The sequence below is a fragment of the Fusarium flagelliforme genome, assembly GCF_020744385.1.
Source record: "Fusarium flagelliforme strain FIESC 12 MPI-CAGE-AA-0113 chromosome Unknown B0J16scaffold_8, whole genome shotgun sequence".
In the NCBI taxonomy this organism is placed as follows: Eukaryota; Fungi; Ascomycota; class Sordariomycetes; order Hypocreales; family Nectriaceae; genus Fusarium; species Fusarium flagelliforme.
In genome coordinates, this window is record NW_025763510.1 from 244,497 (window position 1) to 269,839 (window position 25,343).

General features: G+C 48.3%; 9 protein-coding genes across 9 annotated transcripts; 4 read left to right on the forward strand and 5 right to left on the reverse strand.

Annotated features, from left to right (window-relative positions):
* Window positions 1–69: 69 nt before the first annotated feature.
* Window positions 70–1,641, forward strand: B0J16DRAFT_418548 (alkaline-phosphatase-like protein; the record flags this gene model as incomplete). Its single annotated transcript, XM_046133773.1, has 1 exon — window positions 70–1,641. The coding sequence occupies one exon, from the start codon at window positions 70–72 to the stop codon at window positions 1,630–1,632; it is 1,563 nt and encodes a 520-aa protein (XP_045977549.1). The 3' UTR covers window positions 1,633–1,641.
* Window positions 1,642–1,705: 64 nt separating this feature from the next.
* Window positions 1,706–2,892, reverse strand: B0J16DRAFT_418549 (uncharacterized protein). Its single transcript, XM_046133774.1, has 3 exons — window positions 2,659–2,892; window positions 1,945–2,545; window positions 1,706–1,884 (listed from the first exon to the last, which is right to left on the reverse strand). Exons 2-3 carry the CDS (start codon window positions 2,391–2,393, stop codon window positions 1,854–1,856), a joined length of 480 nt encoding a protein of 159 aa, XP_045977550.1. The 5' UTR covers window positions 2,394–2,545; window positions 2,659–2,892; the 3' UTR covers window positions 1,706–1,853.
* A 271-nt stretch (window positions 2,893–3,163) lies between these two features.
* B0J16DRAFT_349758 (uncharacterized protein) lies at window positions 3,164–4,596 on the forward strand. The gene is made up of 2 exons (XM_046128950.1): window positions 3,164–3,625; window positions 3,682–4,596. Exons 1-2 carry the CDS (start codon window positions 3,413–3,415, stop codon window positions 4,405–4,407), a joined length of 939 nt encoding a protein of 312 aa, XP_045977551.1. The 5' UTR covers window positions 3,164–3,412; the 3' UTR covers window positions 4,408–4,596.
* A 109-nt stretch (window positions 4,597–4,705) lies between these two features.
* On the reverse strand, window positions 4,706–7,236 carry B0J16DRAFT_358486 (uncharacterized protein; the record flags this gene model as incomplete). Its single annotated transcript, XM_046129593.1, has 4 exons — window positions 4,706–6,308; window positions 6,362–6,467; window positions 6,519–6,823; window positions 6,980–7,236. 4 exons carry the CDS (start codon window positions 7,234–7,236, stop codon window positions 4,706–4,708), a joined length of 2,271 nt encoding a protein of 756 aa, XP_045977552.1.
* Window positions 7,237–8,160: 924 nt separating this feature from the next.
* Window positions 8,161–9,203, forward strand: B0J16DRAFT_358487 (glycoside hydrolase superfamily; the record flags this gene model as incomplete). The annotated part of the gene is made up of 2 exons (XM_046129594.1): window positions 8,161–8,745; window positions 8,808–9,203. The coding sequence occupies 2 exons, from the start codon at window positions 8,161–8,163 to the stop codon at window positions 9,201–9,203; spliced, it is 981 nt and encodes a 326-aa protein (XP_045977553.1).
* Window positions 9,204–9,531: 328 nt separating this feature from the next.
* On the reverse strand, window positions 9,532–10,281 carry B0J16DRAFT_418551 (Spherulation-specific family 4; the record flags this gene model as incomplete). The annotated part of the gene is made up of 1 exon (XM_046133775.1): window positions 9,532–10,281. One exon carries the CDS (start codon window positions 10,279–10,281, stop codon window positions 9,532–9,534), a length of 750 nt encoding a protein of 249 aa, XP_045977554.1.
* A 989-nt stretch (window positions 10,282–11,270) lies between these two features.
* Window positions 11,271–12,572, reverse strand: B0J16DRAFT_405539 (uncharacterized protein; the record flags this gene model as incomplete). Its single annotated transcript, XM_046132896.1, has 2 exons — window positions 11,271–12,435; window positions 12,550–12,572. 2 exons carry the CDS (start codon window positions 12,570–12,572, stop codon window positions 11,271–11,273), a joined length of 1,188 nt encoding a protein of 395 aa, XP_045977555.1.
* Window positions 12,573–14,360: 1,788 nt separating this feature from the next.
* On the forward strand, window positions 14,361–22,321 carry B0J16DRAFT_276300 (uncharacterized protein; the record flags this gene model as incomplete). Its single annotated transcript, XM_046123735.1, has 3 exons — window positions 14,361–14,906; window positions 14,957–21,366; window positions 21,415–22,321. The coding sequence occupies 3 exons, from the start codon at window positions 14,361–14,363 to the stop codon at window positions 22,319–22,321; spliced, it is 7,863 nt and encodes a 2,620-aa protein (XP_045977556.1).
* A 167-nt stretch (window positions 22,322–22,488) lies between these two features.
* Window positions 22,489–24,305, reverse strand: B0J16DRAFT_365068 (nucleotide-diphospho-sugar transferase; the record flags this gene model as incomplete). Its single annotated transcript, XM_046129984.1, has 3 exons — window positions 22,489–22,661; window positions 22,783–23,637; window positions 24,263–24,305. The coding sequence occupies 3 exons, from the start codon at window positions 24,303–24,305 to the stop codon at window positions 22,489–22,491; spliced, it is 1,071 nt and encodes a 356-aa protein (XP_045977557.1).
* Between the last annotated feature and the right edge of the window lie 1,038 nt (window positions 24,306–25,343).

Consider the following 25,343-nt stretch of genomic DNA (forward strand, 5'->3'; position numbering starts at 1 on the left):
CTGATATTACTCTGCAAGAACACAGGATCAGAATTAAAATCGAGAACTTCTTGCTCATAGCAACTCACAATGTCGCAATCCTACAGTATTCCACCAAAGCCTCTTCCTTTACAGGTTGATTCAAAGAATGGAGGAGACAGACCGAATTATGTCATCTTTATGCCTGATCAATTGCGATACGACTCTCTCGGCTGTACAACTGGCCCCGACTCGGAGATCAAGACCCCAAACATTGATGCATTCGCTGCAAGAGGAAGTCTTTTTACCAATTGCTTCACGCAAGCTTCTGTGTGTTCTCAATCGCGATGTAGTATGTTTACTGGAACATACCCCCACGTCAGCGGCCACAGAAGTCTTGAGAATCTTATCAAGCCTTGGGAACCGAATGTTTTTCGCAGCCTGAAAGAGTCCGGATATCATGTCGCTTGTCTTGCACCTCGGGGTGATACCTTTGCTCCTACTGTTACTGAATTGAGTTTGAGCGAGTATGGATTTCTGGAAACACCCGAGTTTACACCAAAGTTCGCTGGTGGCGGGCGAGAGGTTGATGAGAGTATCTGGGGTCGATTATTCTATCGTGGAGTTAGAGATGCAGACCAGGTTTTGGATTATGACGAAGCTGTCGTGAGATCGGCTTTGACTTGGTTGGACTGCCCTCCTACCGATAAGCCATGGGTGTTGTTTATGCCCCTCATCTTTCCCCATTGTCCGTTTCAGGTTGAAGAGCCGTACTTCTCTATGTATGATCGATCCAAAGTATCAGATGTTGAAGCAACGATGAATAAGAAGACCGGCTATGAACCCCGATACATGAAGTCGATCAGGGAGAAATACGGTACGCAAAGGGCCACGCCTGAGATCTGGAGAGAAATCAAAGCGACCTATTACGGTATGATAACACGACTGGATGATCAGTTCGGTCGAGTTCTGAATAAGGTCAACGAGCTGGGCATATGGAAAGATACTGTTACTATGTTCTTCACGGACCACGGCGAATACTTGGGAGACCATGGACTCATTGAGAAGTGGCCCTCGGGTCTCTCTGAGACGTTGGTACACGAACCTCTCGTCATTGGTGGCGCCGGGCTACCAGAAGGAAAGAGGATCGATGCCATGACGGAAATGGTTGATCTCGTACCAACTATGTTGGAGATGTCAGGAATCGGAGAATCATTCGCTCACAACGGTCTCTCTTGGGTCCCTCTTCTTTGCAATGATGCAAAAGAGCACAAACAGTACGCTTTTTCTGAGGGCGGATTCCTGACGTCCGAAGAGCCCATCCTCGAACAGGCTCCGTATCCATATGATCTCAAAGCCGGTCTCCAACACGAGGATACGACCTTGGTTGGCAAAGCAATCTCACTCCGTGACGAGAACTGGACGTTTGTATATCGACTGTATGAGCCGGCGGAGTTGTATCATCGACATAACGACCCCCACGAACTTCATAACTTGGCTCAAGACCCTGACCATAGGGAACTGGCGGATAAATACGAGAAGGCTACGTTAAAGTGGTTGTTGGAAGGGGCGGATGTTATGCCGTGGACCAAGGACCCGAGGTTTCCAGAGGTTAACTTGAAGAGCCCACGGGAACAGATGGAAGAGAGGTTAAAGAAAGTTCACAGTAATTAAAATATCAGCAGATCTAAGAGCTTTAGACTTGTATTAGTTGAGGTAACATTCAAACGATTGTACATAATAACTGGTTGTAAATTCTCCTCGGGCACTGGAAAAGCGTAACTGTCTAACCATACATCCTCTATATAAGTCCAAACACTATCTATAGAGAACCTACTCCGTGCTCCTCTCTCTTCTCCCCTTTCAAGATGTTCAATACCGTCGCATAAACCCATTTAAGAGCATCGTCCATTTTTAGGGTTAACACTGTGGATAGTCAGTCTTACCCTTTCCGCTAATCATAAGACATGAGAAAAAGAAACATACCTCCAGTTGAACTTGTTATCACGGTATCTGCCTCCCTGTTGGCAATCCTCAATAATTCGCCGCAACCGGTTCCGGCATTCATTCATCGACAGCCCAACGTCCTGGGACCGGATATTCTGTATCTCAAAAGTAAAGTGGTGGTTCTTATCAGACTGCCGATAGTTGTAGCAGGCCTTCTTGGTCTGGCCCGGGCGATACCTTCCGAACCCCTCGCTGCGAGAGCACCAGAGACCAGCGCGGCTGATAGCCCAATCCTTGTTGTCGCCAAACTTGACGCCGCTCGGGTAGCAGTACTGTTCTTGACGCTTCATCAGGTGAGCGGTGTTCTCGGAGACCTGTTCAAAGTCGAATCCGTCTTCGGTGACATCGTGCTTGGATGGGCCAGGGACAGGACCGGCAACGGTCGCTACCACTACGGACAGGATAGTGAAGATGTTAGCGATCTGCATGATGAAGATCGTGGAAGTGGTCTGTAAAGACTAAAATTGGATGGTTGTGTATTTAGGAGTGAAAGCTTAAAGATGCTGATGAGGGTGAGGAAACAATACTCTGGACTGAGAAAGTCTCTGCCCTTTATAGTCAGTTTTTCTTGAGAGGTTCCCTAGTTCGTACGCCTCGGATTAGTACCTCCATGTCGTCTTTCTCACTGTATTTTCGTTAAGATATCCAATAACAACTACAAGTTTCCGAGCTGACTTGAAAGGATGAACTCACCTGCCTTTTAGGTATTCTAGGCGTGATGAGTACATGTATGTATATTGTTTTCAAACAGCTTTGTATTGGTTGAAATGAAAGGGGCCAAGAACTGAGCTTCTCCATCGGACTTCGTCAGCTTACTTAGCTGCACTCACGATAGGCTCGTTTATTTCAGCGACCTATGCACGGACGAATATACGTGCTGACGTTAGTAAGTCATCTTAGAACACGCTTCGCAATTCGCACAATTTTAACATACCTATTCTTACTGTAGTGATAAATCGTAAATAAGCTACTTGTATGGTTAATGAAGTGTTTAATGAAGTGTTAGCTGACGGGTTCACCTTAATTGATTTTTCTGTTAGCACCTTATCTGCGTATGGTGACATTCAGGCGTGCATCTGTTAAGATCTAATTACCGGCCGACCCGCAGTTTCTCGATGATTACCTACCCTAGTCTAGCAAGATTCCCAACCGGGAGCATCCGGTAAACACATGACTGCCAGTCCAAAAATTGCCAGGACGTACACAAGATCAGACCTGCAATTGTCGTTCCCTCGACGACTCTTGAGACATTCGGTTAACCCGGAGATGGCGTCCATAGTGTTATTGGTGCTCAGACCTTCATGGCACGTGCTGGGTCCGCCCCCCGCAATCTTGTACGACTTCATATCACAGCATTCAGCATCACTTAAGGTTCACCGATTTAAAGGTCAACCTGGCAACTACGAATTACTTCCGACCTTTGCCAACATACCGATAAACCGCGACAATGGACGGTGCCGAGCTGCTGACCCTCCCCTGGACGCTCCAGAGCGCCTCTGCCCATCTTCTCACTGGAGACCTGGTCGTGCACGACATTGAACGCTGGTGCCATCGAAAAGTCGAGAAAGGTGGCATCAAGCCAGTCATGGCCGTTGTTTTCTTCAATACAGGCCAGGATGCAGTAGACTATGTAAAGATCAAGGCTCATGTTGCTGCACGGGTAAGTCAACAGTTTCCGTCAGCCTTACAGAACGTAATTGACCCATGGTGGAATAGGCTGGTATAAGCTATTGGGTATATGAGATGCCCCCCGACGCATCTACATCACAGGTGATAAGCCAAGTCCAGAAGCTGAACAAGGACCCTCAAATACACGGAATTCTTGTACAGCGCCCATTGCCTGACCAGGTAAATGAACCAAAGGTCATGGCATCCATTGATCATGTCAAAAACATTGAGGAGTACACCAAAGGCCAGGCCGACAATATTGCTGCTGACGCGTTGGTCCGCTTGCTGGCCAGGTATGGGCTGCTACAACTCGCACTGCAGGCCAAAATCCGGATTGTCGGGTTCGGGAACATCATCACGAAAGAGTTCATTCAGCAGATGAAGCATCAATTCCCCTATGTGAGCGCGTCTAAAGACTTTGATCCATCTTTTGACAGTGAAGATGAAGATGAAGATGAAGATCCTCAGGAGGAAGTTGAGGCACCACGCGCTTCCATAATCATCTCGGAACTGCATCGCGGACCCGGCTTCATCAAAGAATCCATGGTCAAGCCGGAAGTCAACGTCTTGGTTGATCTTGGCTTCTACGTCACAGAAAAAGGTGTCGTCGGGGATGTGAGCCACACTCTCTTTGACAGAAGTGATCTGGCAATTGCACCAACACCCGGAGGAGTCCTTCCCATTCTATTGTGGATTATGATGGAGCGGACAATTAAGGCCAAGCAGGTAATTGCACAGGAAGGGGTGCGAGGGTGCTGTTGTTCAACTATGTGAGACTAATAGCGGTTAACTTATCAGTACCTTTGACATCTTATGTATGCATCCAATAAAGTCACAATTCCGAGAGGCACCAAGAGCCTCATCGCTTCTCGAGGTCTCATTTATGAAAATGTGCTTTGAATCAAGCGTATCCCTACTGATGGTTTAACCGCGCTACAATCACCAATCATAACAAAATGGCAGTCCAGAAAAATTCATTTCTTCTATAAAAATATAGATAGAAGATCAAAGAGGCATGTTATTGCTGTAATTAAGTAACTATATACTACAAAAAAAACTATACCCATACTACTTACAAACTAATGTTAAGGTTCAACGATAACTTTACAGGAGAGCCAGTCAACTTCACCCACTGAATAGCTGGTTCGGAACCCAAGATATCGGCTTGGGATACGCCATCAAGTACCACATTCCCACCAGAAACAGTCACAGGTACTGGAACAGAGCACATGTTGTTGTCTGCAGACAGTACAACATGGGTGATAATCTTTCCATCCTTAGAGAAACCATACGATAGCTTAGCGTTGCAAGCATCCAACGCCTTGCGGTCGAGGAAATACTGAGCGATATCATCGTGCTTGATGGAAGTGATAGGCCAGTTGGTCAAACGCATCAACTCCTGCGTGACAGCCTCAACCCAAGTAGTGACTAAGGACATCTTGGACGTGTAAGTGCCGACAGTCCTCTGAGGCATATCGGCGACTCGCATGTTAGCCTGGTGGAACATGTAAGGATCGGCATTAAGTCCTAGCAGATGGCGGGAGTTCTCGACTCTAGCTTGAGCTATGAGATCGTTGAAGTCACCCTTTCCTCCAGAGGTATCAATCCACTCCTTAGTAGTGCACTCAGCGGTGTCGCAGTTGTAGTAAATCGTGGTGGCAAAGCGGGGAACAATGACCAAACCATTGTAACCGTTGCTCTCAACACTGCTAATGAGGGGCCAGAAGGTGTTCTGCTGGTTCTTGAGGACAGGTCGAGTGTTATCTCCAACAACAAAAGTGATCTTGTTGTCCAACCACGCCTGGATAACATCGGCGTTGTGAAGACCAGTGATAGCGGGAGGAACCAGGCCGTTGGGAGAATAACGAACAGCTTGATCAATACCCATCTGCTTCATCCATGCGCGGTTGAAGTCAATCTCACGACTGGCATCTTGATAGGTGGCGTTGTTCAACTCCAAATGGGTGAATGTGTGTGACAGGTGAGCGAAGTGGTTGAGGTTATCCTTGTTCAAGAACCAAGAAGCAAAGTCATCCAACTTGGCGCATGTCTGAGACCACGGGTAGTGTCCATAAACAAACTCATCAGACCACTTGTTTGAGCCTGTGCCGGCTGGCTTGACAAACTCAAGTGGCGTGTCAGGGGGGGAGTCGAAATCAACAGCAGCATTTGGAGAACAAACACGGTCAGACGATGTCTTGGACACGGCGCTGATGATGTCACCATTTCCATTGTGGGCGAACTCCAGCCAAAAGTCTGATCCCTTAGGAAGACGGGCATTGATGCTATACTGCCAATCAACGTGTGCGTTGAGGTCATCAGTGCGAATCTTGAACTCTTTCTCGCCCGAGGCAGAGTAGTAGAGTTCGGTGGACAGCTGAACATCATCGATCTGGGCGTTGAGGTGGACCTTTCGCTTGCCCAGGAAGACACCACGTGTCATCCAGTGGATGTGGGCGTGTTGGAGGAAGGCAGTGGTCTGGGACCAATCGTGAGCCCAACCAAGGAACCAGACGAGCTGCTCGCGACCGTCGTCAAACTTGTTGATGATAGCAGCGACGGTGTCAGAGGTGTAGCCACCGCCAGGTCCAAACTTTGCAATTTGCTTGGCGATGGTTGCGTTGGTGATGGTGGCAGGGTAATGGTAGATACCCTTGGTTGAAAGGGTAGCGCCTCTACACATCAGGTTAACTTGATTCATAACAAAATTGGGAATAATCTCACTTACGTCTTTAAATTGGCTGAGGGGAAGTCCGAGTCGTCTGTAAGACTGACAAGTTGCGGGTCGACACCGTCTTGATCCGAACAGCAGCCATCGCCGGCCGTAGTAACACCTAAGCCATGTTAATCCCTGTAGTACAACCCAAAAACACCAAAATGCTTACCAAATTGTGGACTGGGGAACTCGTTGATACGAACAAGGCGCGCATGGAAGTGCAGCTGGTATTCGTAGATCTGATCCCACATTTCAGTGGTAATGGCACTAGCCCAGCCAGAATCATACTGATACGATGCAGCATCAATAACAATGATAGCGCCGTACTTGCCCTCGCTGGATGAGCTGTTGAGACTTGGCATGACAAAGCCCTCTTTCGGAACCAGGACCTTCTCAAAGGGAATTCCATAGCTCAGAAGCCCTGACGCTGCTGAGTCGCAAGCATAGTCATCCTTGCCGAGGATGAGAACGGTGCTGTCGACAGTGATGGAGGACAAGTCAGATGCGATGGAGGTCGCTGAAGGAAGAGAGGCTGAAGAACCAACAGAGACAGAAGAATCGGAGGAAGCAGAAGAAGCGGCGGAAATGGAAGAAACGGTAGAAACGATAGTGATGGAAGGAGCAACAGACACCAACGTAGCAGATGTTGTAGATGTGATGAGCCCGACCGCGCTGGCGGCAGTAGTGGGCTTCACAGCTACAGTGGACTGAACGGTTGTAGTAGGTTGAGGAGCTGGTGCGACAGGAGCGGGCTGAACAGGTGCAGGTTTGGTAACAACCGTGGGCCACTTGATTGGGAAAGGAAGACGAATATTGTTGAAAGAAAAAATAAGAGCATCAGTGCCGGTCACGGCAAGCGCCGCGACAATGGGAGTGCTGAGACGCATGATGCTCAAAACTGAATGAATGACTGAAGAAACGATTGTATACAAAGAAAGAACGAACAGGGACAATGAGTGAGGTCCACGATGAAGATGCAAATTTACGGGACGATCTGCAAAGGCCTAATATACCCCGATCAGTAACGTATTACAGCTCCTCTTCGCCGTTAACTCATGCATGTCGGTACGCCGAACGATCTCAGCTGAAATACGGTACAGTGACTAAAAAGTATGGATCGTTAGTTGTGGCTCTCCTTAGCGGTACCTGAAAACCAGAAAAAGGTTTGCAGTGCTAAAATGGCGTTGGTTGGTATTGAACTGCACTAACCAGATCGTGGGATCATTAAACACACGCTAACCAAAGGTCAGTCAGAACTGTGAATAATGGATCATACACTTAGATCGGGACCCCTGCATGCCTGCAAGCTACTAGCGTAGTGGCGCCTCGGGAAATGACATCTTTGTACGGCAAATCATGACTCGCTTCGGGGGATTAACAAAAGTCGAGACTGGCTAAGATGTGGATACACGAGTCACAGCGCCGATGGATTACGGAAGTTTCCGTCCTCTTGCTGCAGTATTTTCTGCACCTCGATGTTTTTCTTATTCCCCTGAAATTGTCCAACCAAAGGCAACGATCTACAGGGATTACTTAGGCCCAGACTTCAGGTACGAGTGCACGGAGACATCAATCGTCTCTCAAAACAAGCGTCTCACTGCCTCCTCGGTGGCCCAAGAGACATTTGTGGATCTGGGTTTAATTTGCTGTGCCTCGGACTAGCTATCACTGTTTCCAAATTTACCAGCTCATACATTGGCCCGCTACTGATCTCTTCGGTCGGTTATATCATCACCACGATCGATCCTCATACGCGCATCATGTCTCCTCCGGTACTATTGTCCTCTCGCCACGCCGATTTATCATTCCCCATGAAATCCAATAACATAACCAAGAAGTTTGCGGCTTGGCCACTTTGGAAGAAGCTGGCGGTCGCTGGCATCGTCCTGATCATCGTCATTCCTCTCAGTGTCGGTCTCGGTGTTGGCCTATCCCGAGGCGGATCCAATGACGACGATGGTGGAAGCAGCGATGATTCAAACGGAGATACCCCGGAAAATACCCCCAACCGCACCTCTTTATGGCAACCTGAAGTAGGTGCATCATGGCAGATCATTCTTCTCAAGCCACTTGAAATCAGCGATGAAGACAAGATCACACCCGACGTTGACATTTTCGACTTGGACCTGTACGACAACGATGCCTCTACTTTTGCTACACTGAAGAAGCTTGGCAAGAAGGTCATTTGTTATTTCAGCGCTGGTTCATATGAGGATTGGCGAGACGATAAAGATGACTTTGACGAGGCCGACTTGGGCAAAGAGCTCGATGGCTGGCCAGGTGAGCGGTGGCTGAATGTGTCCAGCCCCAACGTACACTCCATCATGAAGAAGCGCATCGAAATGGCAGCAAAGAAGGGATGCGACGCTATCGATCCGGATAACGTTGATGGTTTTGTAAGTCATTATATCTCCTTTGGAAAATCGGTCAATGAGTGTTTGCTAATCTCACATGGCAGCAAAATGAGAACGGCCTCAAGCTCACACAAAAGGATACTGTCAACTTTGTCAAATTTCTCTCTCAAACAGCAGCATCGTTCAACATGTCCACAGGACTCAAGAACGCCGGAAGTGTGATTTCCGACGTCATCTCAGATGTGCACTTCAGTGTTAACGAGCAATGCGTGGAGTATTCCGAATGCGACACATTTGCACAGTTTATTGATCATGGTAAACCTGTGTTCCATATTGAATATCCCAAAGGGGCTGGAAAAAAGGTTTCTACCAAGACGGCTAGTGGAATATGCTCAGGCAAAGGGAAGGCGGATGGAAGTAGTGATTTCAGCACAGTCATCAAGAAGATGAATTTGGATAAGTGGGTCGAGTACTGCAACGGTACAACGTACGGGTCATAGGAATAGAAACTGTTGATGGGCTGCCTCCTCACAGTGCCTGTGTTAACGATAGTTGTTTGGGTTAGGGGTTAATGGGAGCTAGCTACTTCAGTACGTACTAAAATATCTACATGAACCAATTAAAATCTTAAGATGTTTCATGGGAACAAAAAAGTTTGGGCAGGTATTCTATAGGGTAGCACGAGGAACAATTACTAAGAATAACCATTTACCAAAAGGCAAGTCTATCGCGAAACTTGAAATTTCTTCATTAATGGAAAACACGTTCCCCTTTTCTGGATCCTCTGTTAGAAGTCTAAAAACTGGTATCTGTCTAGCTGTTGTCGTTCTAGGTAGTAGTCGAGACATGGTCGAGGACCCCGACAAGGTCAAGCCAATTTTGAGGCCACTGAGTATATCCTCCACCGGATTGTTCGGTCAAGTAAAGTCCACCCAAACTCATTTTGATCATTTCCTGAGCCAAACTCTTGGCATCGCCTGAACACGAGTGAACGATCGCCACATCCTTGCCTCGGCCACGGACGGGGGCATTTTGATGCAGGTACCAATGTCGCCACTGATGCTCCGATTGCTCAAACACAACAACCAGATCCACATCCCTGTAGAACCGTTCACCTACAGCTACGCCAGGGTTGTACACCACGATTCCAGACTTTCCGGTGCTTTGGTTCCAGATTGACCTTGTAAAGTGGGACAAGCTGGCCATCAGACTGACATGCTCATCAGCGGAGGGCACTTCATCAAAAAAGATGCCATCAATTTTAAACTGGGAATTCCAGCCCGAGTACACGGAAATATCCTTCTGGACATCGGGAATGAGACGATTGCCGTAGCTGCAATACACATAACCGAGAAGCTGGACGTTGGGGAAAGAACTGAGTCGGGCTAGAGCGTCTTGGTAGTTGGAGTCAGGCAGTGCCTCGGCGCCAGGACCGTTGCAGGGGTTGACGACAACGATGAAAGAAACGCTGGGGCTGCTGCGGGCCGCCTGAAAAAGTGGCTCCCAGGCACCAGGGGCAGGGTAGATGTACAGGGGGAGCACCAGATATGGCCGCCTCAAGATCGGAGCAGGGGTCATCGTGTGATGCGCTGTGGCTGGAGTTGAGTGACGGAAAGTTCGGATTGTGGATGAGAGCCGGGCAAATGAAAGAAGTGCCATGGAGATGGGAAGAGTATGATTGGATGATGGCAAGAAGAAGAAGTTGACAAACGGTGGATTGGGAAATGAAACAGACTAGATGCTCTCCTACTGTATTTGTAATACTTTGTTTAAGTCCATGCGCGATGATGCACTAAATACCATACTGGCTAATGATCTACCAATCGTAATTGTAATTTTGGGAGCCGCAAGTCTAGAACAAACCCGGTTAGTTGTTATTATCGCCGAAGATGGTGGCTTTCCTCTGAAACTCAAGCCACCAGATCCGGCCGCTCGCTCCCCCACGATCGATCGGAACAGGGTTAGTTCGACGAAGATTAGACCGACTGTAGTTAGTCCGCGGCGATCACGGACTGCGTTTCGATCCAAACAAATCGCTCCACTATGATTCAATGATAATTACAGCACAGATCGATTTTGGCCTTGGCAAACGAAAGGGTTTTCACCGAACTAGCCGGTGGTCACCTGTCGGACCGGTCAACTTCTACCTGAAGTCTTTTTTTTCAGAGTCAAGCTAACTCCACATCGCTCACGTTCATGACTCCCCTGTCCTGGAGCACGAGATTATTCAGTTTTCCATTCATTGACTAAAACAAGTTGTCCGATGCTTTGGGTGAAAATTGTCGAGTAAGGGAAGAGTTGAATAAGAAATGTCACGAATAAACTAATGCAACCTGATGAGTAATTTTAGTTGATGTTCTAATTAACCTTTTTGTTTATTATTAAGTTCTATTTTAATCCCCCGTAAACACGGTCCCAATCATAATAATTAGACTTAGCAGGAAAAGTTTGAAAGTAAAGAAAAATACTCCTGAAGCGATGAAAGACAAGACAAACCAGATTCTCCCCATTTTTGTTAATATACAAGTCTGATTAGAGATAGACCAACCACCCGAAAAGACCCTTCGTTACGAAGCCTGAGATTGAGCTTGTGGTTGTTGGACATAGTTCCACAAATCACTCGCACACTGCTCTAAAGTCTCCTTCGCTGTCCAGCCAAGCTCTTTCTGAGCTCGGTCATTAGCCGCAACACAGAACCCCACATCACCGACTCTGCGTGGCGCTAGGTTGACTGCTATCCTTTGTGAAGACGCACCCTCTAGACTGCGCACAGCCTCGGCAACTGTAGTGCCATTTCCCGTGCCAAGGTTGAACGTACGAAACGGTGACTCGACATCTGCGCTTAGAGCTGCAACATGCCCACGGGCCAAGTCCGAAACGTGGATAAAGTCTCGAATTGCTGTACCATCCCTCGTATCCCAGTCCGTGCCAAATATGTCAAGCTCAGGTCGAGACCCTGTAAGCACCTGTGCGATGACTGGAAATAGATTCGTTGGGATGCCCTTTGGATCTTCACCAAGAAGTCCAGATGGGTCGCACCCTATGGGGTTGAAGTATCGCAGAGCAACAATACGCCAGGATGGGTCAGCATGTGCAATGTCTGCTAGGATAGCCTCACAAAAATATTTGGAGCGTCCATAGGGAGATGTTAAGCCAGAGACCGATGGTTCTGCTAACGTTTCGTTATTGGACTCATCCAAATACAATGTATCATGATGGACGACGTCTTCTTCCCTTAAACGCTGGCCCTTTGCAGCCTTGGACCCATAGACAGTAGCCGAGGACGAGAAGACAAACTTGTGGATGTTGTGTCTTCCAAGAAGTTCCACAAAATCCACGAGTCCACAAACGTTATTGCGGTAGTACTGGAACGGCTTCTCGATGGATTCGCTGACAGATTTGAAAGCGGCAAAGTGGATCACGCCCGAGATCTTGGACTGGACTCTGATAGACTCTCCTGAGTTTGGGGAGGAGCTTGGCACAAGCGTTGAGTAGGACTCCAAGAGGAACTTCATAGCTTTACTGCGATAGTCAAGCTTGTGGAAGTGCAGTGTCGGAAGCTTGCGTCCATGTTGGGCACAATGCTTTTGAGCGAGGACGTTGATCTTGCTCAAGACTCCGTGGTAGCTGTTGCTGAGATCGTCCACGATGATGACGTTGTACCCAGCTTTCAGAAGCTCAAGTGAGGTGTGTGAGCCAATGAAGCCGAGGCCTCCAGTGACAAGAATGAAGCTGTCACTGGCTCCCAACGGACAAACATTGTTTCTCAAGGATCCAGTCTCAGAGTCTGAGTCCGGGGTGGTAATAGAAGAGAGGGAAGAGTTGAGTGATAAGGTCGATGAAGACCGTGAACTTGAAAGTCGGGACATGATGAGTATGTGAAAATACGCGAATTGCTGTAGAAGTAATGATAGAATCCCCAGCGAGAAAATGGTGTGGTCTTATACCAACTTTCACATGAAACCATCCATTAAAAAATCCTTTACTCGTTCAACGACTGCTACTTTGTCTACTTCGGCCTACCATACTGTCCTTGCCCACCCGTTTCTAATCACCGTCAAAGAACCGTACAAATGACTTACTACACTAACCGCTGGTTTTGAAAGTCGACATCTGTGCTCAAGTGAACGTCGCGACTCCACCTCACACCGTAACCATCGGCGTCTCCATCTCATTTGGCCCAGTAGCCTTTAGTCGCGACGTGATCCATTGAAGAAAACACCCCACCAGACCGATGTGTCGATTTAAACTGTACATCCTGAGTGTTGGACGTTAAAAAAAGAATTTCAAATTGATAAACTTAACGTTTACCCCTGAGCAGCTGAACGTACGCCTGGTGTTAGCACACCCGTCGGGCCGGTGCCGTACATTCAAGCCACAGCTGATGGATAGGTTTCAGGGACAGCCGGAAAAGTGTGTCAGGGGTAAAAAGGTAAAAGGCGGAGCCTTACCTGATCGGTGGCGTCAAGCCTTCTAGACCCTCTTGGCGTTTCAGCGTAGGGCCGAGGATTCCCGGAAAATTATACTTAGAGTCATGAATGACGTAGGGGATTTAGTCAACCTCCGAACAATCGAGTCACGCTAGCACAGACCGGCTGGCTTAGTGATCGCCCAACTTTGGCGCCATCGTGTTAGCTCGGATATTCGTTCGTATAACCGTGGAAGAATCTGAAATTGCTTCCATTTTGTTAACTTGTTGACCAATCGTCTTTTCTTTTTTTGGAATACCCGTGAAGAGTTCTAACCCCTGTCTCGTTTGTGTCACTTGCTTCGCACGCTGTGATCCATCCACTCCTTTGCTCTGACCACTGCGTTATGGTCCTGGTTCTTTTTTTTTCGTCTCTCATTTTTAGCTATCCTTGACAGCATTCACCACATTGAAGTCAGTTAAGCTTCATACACTCTTTTACCTTAACGCCATTATCTATTTGCTAGCCTAGTCGTAGTAGACAACCTTCATTTTCACTTTTTGGGATACGCTTTGTCAGAACTGCACAAGCCTCACACATTCATTTATTCACCATGGCTTCATTCTTTCAGCCTGGGCTACAGGACCCTGTCCTAGATGAATGCGAAAGCTCATCACCCTACCAGATATACTGCAATAGTATTCTGCCGTCGGGTTTGAGATTTAGGAGCCTGCACCAACTAGTTATTCTAGTTCTTGGGGCTACCTGCATCATAGTTCCTCTTGTTCTGTATTTGATACATCATCTTTATGAGAGACGATTCTTTTATTTACTGTCAAGGCGAGGAGCATCTAATACGTACGTTACCTTTTATCTTTATGGATATGCTTCCATTAACCTATGTCTAGGAGCTCCAAGCCTGTCTCAAACACGAGTACAGGGCATCTTGTACCATCTACTACGGGGGCTCGGTTCGCCAAGCATCATGGCTCCAATGTTCCCCAGCTGACTCCAAGCCTTCTCAAGCGACCAAGAACCTCTTCATTCCGTTCTACAAAATCATTCTGTCTTGTCTCCGACTCTGAAACCTCAACGATTCAAGAGCCAGTGCGAAGCTATGATCTTGTTATCATTCCTGTCACTATGGGTGATGGCCCTGGAGATGTCGCTGCGGACTCTTACTCCATCAACTCTCGTCGCTCAGTCCTGAATGACATACCTGCCAAAATGACACTCGCACACATCCGAATGGAGGAGTTTGGGCATGAAGACTCTCAGCTTACTGAAGCAGCACAATCTTTGGCACTAGTCCAAACGTTGAACGATTGGGCTGGATTTGCTCTGGAGTGCACTTCTACCGGAAGAACTGAGCAGACAAATTACCTGCTCGCCTGCCTTGCAAGTCTCGATGTGCCTGTCATACTTCAATGCCATCATGACTGCGAAGCCATCGACCACGTCGACTTGTCGCTTGCCTCAGGCGTGATCATCGAAAACGCATGTATTCTTCCTAACGGCCAACGGCGTGACTACTTCAAGGCCCGAAGACTCAGGGATACCATGGCTCGGTGCAGCGCGCAGCGGGACAAACGACCGGATTTCTTTGTTGGTTTTCTGGATCGTTGGGCAACGCGACCCAAGCCATCTATTGTCCGACGTGCTGCTAAGGTGGCGCAGCACTTCGATGCGGTCATGGAGCATGGGTCTTCTACAGATGCCAAAGCATATCCTCTAGAGAGCGCGACCAAAGCTCTCAGTGGTTTCGAGTATTTACGACGAGCAGAAATGGTTGAGGTAAGTTGTTGCTTACCTACGTCAAAATGAGCCTTTCTAACATGACACAGGTGCAGAAGTATTGGACATCTGGAGAGCGCAAGATCGATGTTTCGAACGCCTCCGATAAGTCCAACGTGTTAAGGCTCCCTTTGGACATCCTCGGCTCGATCATTCCAGAAGCCCCAAAGCTTCTGGCACATTTTGATGAGTCATTGAATGGAACGACTATGTGGGATGGATGTCCAGCTCTTGATGGCCTGCCGAAATCATCACATAGGACGCCACGGAGAACTGATGTTTGGGATCACGGTAATGGTAACATACCGCTTTCACCCCTTGGCTGCTATCCCCTTACCTGTGAGCCAATCGCGAAGCACTTTGATGCCGTGGTACGAACCCAGGCTCATCTTCAAAACCTTGACATGCTGCAGGAGCTTGAGGGTGTCGACAAGCAGCGACTGTTGAAGTCGCTTCAAAGCCTAATTGATCACGAGGACCAGCCTGCTTCTTTGAGAACCATGGTTCAAGAACTTATCGGCGGACTGCTCACTCGGCGAATTCAAGTATTCAAGGGCCTCAAAACTGGCTTCCAGATCCCTCGTGCTGATGTTAGCTTTTGGGGTGTGTCAAAGGGTAAGCAAGACGCACAGGGTTATGCGACAGACATATACATCTCTCTGTCATCGCCTTGTGATACTGCTGTGGTTTTGCATACCTGGCTCGCGCACAAGGGAGTCCCACGCGAAACGAGGTTCGAAGAAGAATTACGCCTCGAGCGATACAGTTCTGGTCAGGCTGGATCCCATGTCCCTACGACTATCCGAGAATCCATCCAGGGAGCGACATACGCTGAGCTTCTGTCCCTCACCCAGAAAATTGGAACTCCCCATCCCGATGATACTATACTCGGCGCAACTCAGTCATTGTGTCGTGCCATGCTCATCGACGACACTACGCGTGCGGCTTGGAGGAGAAGCTCCGCGTTAGCTGCCCTGGACGACTCGTTGAGTATGGAGCAGCTACTGGAACAGCGATGTCTGTATCTAGTGAAACAAGGCGCCAAGAGACTTCCTAGTCTCGACAACCTTTGCCATCTATACACACTGACACAGGGTCTTACAGATGAAGCATTTCTCTCTGGCGACAAACGTGTGCTGAGACAGCTGACGCAAATTCTTCAATCGTATCTCAAACCTCCGCAAGGAAATTCCACCATGGACGTCAACGCCGATCTATTCTCACTCATTGCCTTCACTGTCTTACGCAGGGCGGCGTTTGAGGACGTGTACATGGAGACCACAGATCGATGCCCCCTCTTCCTCTCCCAGCCAGACCAAGCAGCTGTCTTCTCCGAACTCTGGATTCTAGGGTCCCAGTGTGAGATCTACTTCGACCTCTTCCCTCGCGATATCGGAAACGTCATCTACAACCGCTACCGTCTATTCCTTGCCGCCGATCCGCCATCTGCAGACTACAGAAGAGGCAATGAAATCATGACCATGTACCCAACCTCGGACGAGGCACCACCGGAAGGCAAGGACACCTCTGATCCCGTCAAGCTTACAACCCACGAGAGGATGCAGCTGTGGAAGAAGCGATTTGCTGATGCCAGCGCTATGTCGATATTCTGTCTCCCTGCAATTGTTGATGTGACTATGCTTACGTTCATTGGTCGAGGATGCTTCATGACAGCCTTTATGGATCCAGACCATCTCGAGGTGGCTGGGTATGCTCTTCTCGCGTCGATGCTGCTGACAGCTGGTGTCACGGGTTGGGTTGGTAGCGTGGGTCACTTTTACATGGCACACTATGCGTACGACAATATGATCTATTTTCACGTGCAGAGACTATCTGGAGGATTTGTCTTGACATTGGCCATAGCCTTGGGCGGACTTATTGGGTTCTCTATACAGAGGTCTGTCAGCGCAGGCTTTGTATTTGTCGCTTACGTCGTCTGTATCGGCACCTACTTCAATATCCTGGGCGTCATGAGTACGATGCATCTACACGAAGCACCCTTGGCATCTGGACGGAAGGTGATTCTGCAGACCCTGCCTATCCTTCTGGTCTCTCCGATCATATCGACATTCGTCAACGGCCATGACTTGGAGATTTATCTAATTGTCATGTACGTCTTCCTGGTGATTATTCTGCTGCGTTATAGACGCCTTTGTCAGCAATGGTCGGGCTGGATGGAGAATATTCCCAAGTTTACGGACAAAGACGTCTTGGAATGGTTCTCGATGAGAATGGTCAACGAGTCAGGTCAAAATTCTGAAAAGGAAACAGACAGCGATATGGCGCGGACAGCATTGACCGCAGCAGTCACCGCGTACACCAGACGAACCAATGAAGCAAAGACGTCAGGGTTTATGTCTGACGCTTTGGTCCGTCGCGTGTCAGAGGGAATGCCCTACATAGACTGGCTTCTCAAGAAGACCTCTAACGGCAAAGCACCTCCACCGAAGTTCACAACTGCATGGTTCACCCAGCTGACCGAAGCCATCAGCCAACAACAGCAGCTGAGACGTGGCCTCAAGGAGCACAGTTCATTCGTCCTGTTCCGCCACGCACGGCACGACATAGGCCAGAACCTTGGCCTCTTCCTCATTGCCCTGATGGATCGCTGGATCATGATGGTCATGAGCGCTCGGCAGCCGTACCCCAGCATATATACCGACAGTCGCAGCAGATACGGTATTTGGCTCGCCATTGTGTACTTCTGCCTCTCTGCCATGATCTTAGACGCGACGCTACAGAAGTACTGGAGCCACCGTTATGAAGTATCTGACGAGAAGATGTCGGGGCTCGAAGACGCTGAGCGGATTGAAAGGCAGGCCGAACGTCGACGTCGAGAGTGTATTATCCAAGCAATCACGGATGTATTTTCAAAGCTGACTATCGTATTTGGATGCACGACTATTCTGCTCTGGCTTTTTGTGGCAAGCACCGAGACCATGGTTATCTACTTCATGTATGTGTTTGGCTACTCGAGCGCTATCGTGTTCCAGTTCAACCGCTGTTTTACGACAAACATTGGTGCGCATGTCACTGTCATGATGGCTTCTGCCGCGGCAGGACTTACAGTTGGTTGTTTGTTACACGCTATCCCAGCCACTGCAGGATTTCTGTATACAGACGTCTTGTCACAGAATTTGGCCGCTGTCCTGGCTGCACTGGGAACTTCTTATTTCGCATGGCGAGACGAGACCAAAACTGATGTCATAGCGCCCTCGAATGCTGGGAATGAGGAACGGGACATCATTATACGAAGCAAACTTAACTCTGAAGGCACTGACGAAATGAGAGTGGCCGCGGATGTTGTCTCTGACTTGGTCGTCAATTACACTATCCAACATGACAATGGCTCAGGCGTGTCCGACCAGATGGAGCAGCTTTTGCAGCTCACCTCGCAAGATCCCAGCCATCACGCCCGCTCTGTCGAGTGGTCGGATAGTCTTATTCGAAGGGCGATGCATATGTGGCAGACACAGCAAGCTGTCATCACAATGTCTACTAGCGAGTCCTTCTATGACAATGGCCTTGGCAAAATATCTTCTTTCAGTTACACCAGATCTGGTGTTCTCCACGTCGTCATTGGTCACCTTGGTGGGACAGACACCATGCTTCCTGCCTGGCAGGCAACTGTTTCTGCCATAGCTTGCGAAGCATTGCTGCACCACGTGGCCCGGTCCGAGATGAACTTATCCCACTTGCAAGCTGTGCAGTCTGAACATTTTGTCCATGGCACTGACTCACTGTGCAAACGTTACCAGATGGAGCTCGCGTCTCAAGACAATGACAGCTCGCGACGCCTTCTATTACAAACGGAAGTGAGAATGATGGAGCTTCTTTGCCTAGACGTTGATATCAATTCAAGGTGGAGCGAACTTCCCCAATTTGTTCGGGAGATGATACTTGATCGTGTTTGTGGGAGTGAGCACTCCGTATCGGTTGCAGGCAGTCGATGGATCACTGATCAAGGGATTGACATTCGGAACATCGACTTTCACTTGGGGCTCGCGCTTGACATACATCAGCGGTGTGAGAACATTATTCGAAGACCAGCCGGAGCTCCAGCAACGCTTGGGAAGAGTCCTTCCTTTGCTGAGCTTAGGGTTATCACTCCAAGATCTCCCCAGAAGCAGCACCCCGTACGCGCTGCCATCAAGTGGCTAAGCCTGACTACATCGTTAATTATCAAGTGGATTGCCATCCTCTCTGGAGGTGGGTCTAACGTTGAGAGGGAGTTATTATACCTCCTAGGTGACTCTCCTCTCAACGGCCTGTTACTTTGGCTCGTACTGCTCTTATGGAAGGCCTGTCGTTTCATGACGAACGTTTGGATCTACTGGTTCATCATTTACAATAAACCTGCTCTCGTCAACATCGCTCGTCTTGCTAAGAAGGGAGAGCGTCGGAAGATCAAATTGAATAGAGGAGCTGTTGTCGTCAATCAACCACGAGAAACTCTGACTGGATTTGCATCTCACGGAGACGAAAGCTACATGACTCTCACCTTCCACAAAGGTCTACTCAAGGAACGACCACAGGGACAATCTCCTGCCTTCTTTGCAACCTATGATCAACATAGTCGCCTTCAGACTAGAGTCGAACAGGGACACTCGCGAACTGCAACGTACACTTATGCGGAGCACACAATGTCTCGCCAGCCTGTCGTCGTTGAGGCTACGAAGGATGGTGTTCTCACCTTTGGATACTATGACGAGGATGGAAGGATAAGCAGAGGAACGATCTCAAGCAAGTCTGAGAACATTGGCTTCCAGTACCACTACCGTCTTAGGCCTAAAGGTAGCGCCGATCTACTACGGGCCGACTACACTCCGACGGGCTCTTCGAGTGGAAACTTCCTGTCCGTATTCTGGGGCAAGCCGGTTGATCCAGAACGCTACGACTGGGTTCCGTCTAAGTTTGTCCACCGGATTGTCCAGCGTCTTGATGGCAAGATATACATCACTGAGTACGACTACCAGCATCGTCGCGACCCTGTAGTTGTTTCATATATGCAGGGTGATGACGGTAGTAAGACTGCGATTGCCAAGCGGCCGCAACTTTTCGAAGCAGAAGAACAACTTCTAGTTCGCCCTGAGAATCTATCTTTTGACTCAGAAGATCTTCTATATCACTACAGCATCACACAGGTGAAGCAGCTGCGCCGCAAGGCAAGCGATGCGCCAACGTGGTCAACTTACCTGAACCCCATTTTCTGGCTGGCACAGTGGAACAGACGCGTTTATAAGCGCGTACCAACTTGGCGTGTGCGCACAGAACTGTGGAATTATTGGAAGACTAACAACAGTCTTGAAGCCTCCACGGCTTGTTGGGTCGACGAGGTCATCCTCAGAGAGGAACCGTCGCTCCGAAAGTATTGGCAAGCTCGAGACTCGGGTCGACTCGAAAAAGCCCGCCAGGCACTCGATGACAACATCGACCAGATCGTGTCGGCAATTGATATGCAGACTGACGTGGCAGAGGTTACCTTGCTAGCTATCAAGACGGCAGATCTCTACGCCATGGGTCTTGGAAACGATGCAAACCCAATCACCACACAGCCACAGAACTGCTATAACGATACCGAAAGTCGCATCTCGGTCATTTTCAACGATATCGGCTGTTGGCCTATCTCACCCGGTGGTGTGTCGAATTGCCGACGCGACTTGGTCAACGGCCACAGCACGATTAGGAACCATGTGCTTGCCGAGTGCGCAAACGACTTCGGCATACCACGTTTCCAGGTGGAGAAGAACGTGCAGTCTATGAAGTTGCTTCCTCTCTGGGGCCTCGATGGTAACACCGCCAACCACGGCATCATTGATAACCTTCTTGAGTCACACGTTGATGACAAGATTGCTGCAACGGATCTTCAGGACGACGTGGTGGGCACGTTTGTGCCCCTTCTCACCGAGTTTGTCAAAGGCGCAAGGACAAAGCGATACTCGCGAGCTGACCTCGTCAAGTATAGCAATGTCATATTATCCATGGGCAAGTTCTTCGAGACCAAGGACTATAGCGCTACATGGAAATCCAGCCAATTTCAACGGGCTTGGATGAGGGCATGGTTGATTCCTTACAATGATCCCAACATTGCCAGCGTTTCAGAGTGTTTCGAGATGGAACGGCCAAGTATGTCAGATTTTAGAGATGCGCTGGGTATTTACATGGCATATCTGTTCATCTACACTGTCCAAGTTCCCGAAGACTGTCCTCAAGTCTTCCAGAGCACTCATCATGGCATAAGTAGTTTGTACGGCATGATTTTGCAGTGCAAGCAGGATGTCACTTTCGGTATCTGGGATCATGCTATCTACTGGCGCGAGACGTGTCTGAATATCAGTCCGGCGCAGTGCGAACTACCACTATCGGTACAGTCTATGTTACTTGCTGGTATTAGCATGGCATCTCGTCTCGCCTATTTCCACGCGGATGTCATCATGCCTTGCGCATCTGTGTTCAACCCGTAAGTTATCGAATCGCGTAGATGAAATGTCTACTAACACGTCTATAGTATGTGGGAAATCGAAATGGGCACAGATGGTGGCGCGATCGGTAGCAGAAACATGTTCAAACGGAAGGTTGATCCCATCGTGAATGGCATCAGTAACATGGATCGTTTCACACCGGCTGAAAAGGTCCGCACCGACAAGCCTACCGTGGTGATGCTGTCCAACGTGCAGTTCATCAAAGGCGTCAAGATCGCCATTCAAGCCGCTGATGTAATCATCAACCAACTTGGCTTCAAGGATTACCAGCTGGTTGTCTACGGTGCCAAGGACAGGCAGCCTAGCTACTGCATCGAGATGGAGAAGCTCATCGTTGAGTCTGGCCTGTCCGGTAAGGTTGTGTTGGCGGGTTTTGGTGATCCGAAAGTTGTGCTCCAAGATGCATGGCTGTTCATGAACTCGTCCATGTCTGAGGGCCTCCCACTTGCCATTGGAGAGGCAGCCTTAGCTGGAGTTCCGATTGTCGCGACGGAAGTGGGAGCAACAGCGTTGGTTCTTACAGATCCCAAGAATCCTGACCAACAATATGGAGAGGTCGTGCCACCAAATGATCCGATGGCACTTGCACGCGCTCAGCTGAGCATGCTTAGTATGGTTGGACCATGGTCAAAGTTTACCGGAGATAACCATGAAAAGTCTCCTGTGCTACCCGACGAGATATTACCAGAACATGTGGAATGGTTGACGCGTCGGTTTTACGAGAAGGCGGATGATAGGCGGAAATTGGGGCTGCTTTCGCGCGAGGTGGTGTTGCAGAGTTTCCATGGGAGTCGGTATCTCAGGGAGCATGAGCAGATGTATTGGATTCAATGGTATATGTCTAAGATGAGGAAGGAGGCCGACTTAGATGACGCATGCTTTAAGTTTGGGACACCGAGACCCTTACGCTATGCCGATGATAGCACAGGTTAGGATACGGGAAAGTACAAATATTAATAGTAATAAGAATGAAGATCTTAGTTTTCATTGGCATTAGGTTCATATGTGTGTCTGTTCAATGTGCTGATTTGAACTGTACAGCTTGAAAACTGACCTTTAAAAAAGCTCGACTCGATGAAGACCTTAGTTATTATTTAACTTTATAATCTTGGGATAAGGTGGTATACTGTTAAATGATATGAATAGAAGGTAGTGGTTACTAAGGCTGGGTCTTCGGCAGCGTCGGTACCCGCGTGAAGTCCACAATCGTCTGAGCGGCTGGATTCACTAAGAAAGCAGCGTAAGGAAGAGATCTCAGACAGTGTCTTTAATACTGTCGCTCAAGGATACGTCTATATACAAATGCATTCAACTCCGTCGTCGGCGGTGAGCTAACAAACACATGGCAGAAACACCTATAAACAATCCGAAGATCGTCAGACCATATTCTCTACACATATGGTCTGCAACCCAATTCAAAGCATGCCCATCCCAACCATGCCATGACCTTCCTGCCTTATGTGATACCACTGATCGGGTATAGTTGTCATCCATTACAGCTAGTAACCTTGTCTGTTCAGTGGCCGACGACGTATGGTGGAAATGGCGCGCAGCAGCGGTGATCATCAAAGGTCCGGTAGACCAGAAAGTCCGAAGATATGGCAAAATGATGATCTTCGACCTCGCTCCGCCGCGACGCACAGCTTCTTGGAGTGCCTCTTCTAGGAATGCCGATCCCTTCTCAGCCATGAAGAAATGGTTGCTTAACCCGTCATTCTCTCCCATTGGAGAGAATACCGCCGCCATACCGAGACTCTGCAGGCACGTAATCCCATTCCTTAAAGCACCATTTTTCACAACTGGAAAAACATCGAGATCGGCGTATATCCCTCCTTCGGCATGTATTATGACAAGTCTTGCTATATCTGCTCGCTGAACGTCGTGGGAGTAGCCGTCGTAGGTATCAAGTAGCCAGGGGTAACCGTCCTGGATAAGAACGCGAATATCTTCGTCGGTCCAGAGTTTGATTGTGTAATTGAGAGGTTCAAAGAAGAACTTCCATGACTTTTGTGAGGCTTCGATGGGGTATGTGTTCAAGTCGGAGGTTTTCCATGTCTGGTGGACGAGATTCGGGATATTTGGACTTGGTTGTGTTGAAAGTCTGCGAGTATCTTCTCGATCTGGTAGGTGGCATGTTGAGATGGTATGTATCGGTCGTTGGAAATAGTTATGGAAGGAAGGATCGACAATGAAACTGAGTTGGTGAAGTATTGAGAATGAAACAAGAGCCAGTATCAGCAGAATAACTGCTCTCAGAACGTTTCGTCGATACGGGTTCGCCATTGTAGAGTACAACGCCAAGAAACAGAAACAAGTAAAGAAGAGGAAGAGGATAACGGAGCTGAGATAGTAGTGATTGCTTGCAATGCTAGATAAGCTGTTCTTTCTGGTAAAAAGATCTGCCAAACTAAAGGTTATAAAGGAATGTGTAATATTTGAGATCTTGGCAGATGAAAACAACATTATTAAGGACTAGTTGTTTAAATAACTCGTCTGAGGACAATTAAGGCAACAGCCTCACTACACAACAGGATCTGCATGATCGAGAGTGAATTTCCGACTACGACAGTGAAGTGAGCTCAGGGGGAGGCTGAGGCGAAGTGTCAAAGTATATTGGATGGGGCTAGAGTCCACCATACAACCCGCCGGTTTGGTTCAGGCTGGGCCATTCTCTTCGTTCCAAGACGAGGGCATTGAAGCAAGTGCCGCTACACTTGATGCTTCAAATGTTGAGTAACTTGATAAAATCACAGCTAGTGGCCACCGCTCGTCGGAGTACACGACCTGATAAGTGTGAGTTGATGCGACACTGCGTGAGCGTATATACCCACGGCCCTTCAGATTCAGGCCCATCGCCACGTCCGCCTTAGATACCCTCGGTAAAACTGACTCTGTGAGAACAACATGTGAACGACATGGTCTCACCATAACAAAGTCATCACCAACTAATATCCACAACAAACCCACCACACATCCATTAACGTAGACCCGCTGGCTTATTTGGAGACGTCAACAATTGCGTTGCAATCCTTCCTCAGAGCTACAAGGAGTGGTATTAGCATCAGGCCCACTATGTTCGTATGATCCGTTACACAGCCTCCGCAGCAATCATTCAACTCTCACACCGTTATCTGCGACGCCTAAGAAAGCTTTTCTCCTGAGAGGAAATGTTTCGGGTTCTACTCAACCCCTAATAGTCTCGGTGTATGTTATGTGTGTCTCTGGCTCTGCTGCACCTTTAAAGTTCCGTGTGGAGGACGCATCTGACTTGGAGGTCTTCTGAACCGGTGCAGAAAGGACGCTTTAGTGGCCATATCTAATCTGTCTGTCTGAAGTATGGTCTGTCAATCGTGTCACCTGGAAAAGAGAGGCAATTGTGAATAAGAGGGACTTGTGAATGAACAGTAGAAAGAACGGTATTAAGGTTTCAGTAGACAGGCCCGTCAACAGGACTAAAAGCCTTATACCGGAATAAAAGGTCCGCAGCGAGATGTTGCGCAGTCCCCGCAGTCTCTCTGTCTGAAGTATACTACGTTCAAGTCTCATTTCTGTGTAGATGTTTTACCGTCAGATTCGCCGTGAGGATCTTGTTTTAAACGCTGTCTATGCCGTTATTTAGCCAGACTTGGAAAGAGTTTAACATATAGTGATTGCGCTTACATGAGTTATATGATTCAAGCTGTTTATTTTTTACCTGATGTCCCATCTCATATTTTCAACAAGATTTGTATTATCTTGATCCCAAATGAGATTTCTGACGACATTCAGGGTTTAACGACCAGCCAGTGTCGTCTAGCTAAGTCTTTTGAAGGTCACGCCTCTTAACGCGACGCCTCTCAACGCGTACAGGTTAAATCAACACAACGAATAATAACACTGCTATGAACCTAATGCTAATGAAGGTTTAAGTCCACAGGTTATACACAGTCATACATAACTGTAATACGTACAATAA

Bases quoted from the DNA above. Each gene is read 5' to 3' on its own strand.
- B0J16DRAFT_349758 (XM_046128950.1), top strand. From the start codon at position 3,413: ATGGACGGTGCCGAGCTGCTGACCCTCCCCTGGACGCTCCAGAGCGCC. The intron at 3,626-3,681 runs GTAAGTCAACAG...ATGGTGGAATAG, and splicing joins AGGCTCATGTTGCTGCACGG to GCTGGTATAAGCTATTGGGT.
- B0J16DRAFT_418549 (XM_046133774.1), bottom strand. From the start codon at position 2,393: ATGCAGATCGCTAACATCTTCACTATCCTGTCCGTAGTGGTAGCGACC. The intron at 1,885-1,944 runs GTATGTTTCTTT...GACTATCCACAG, and splicing joins GATAACAAGTTCAACTGGAG to TGTTAACCCTAAAAATGGAC.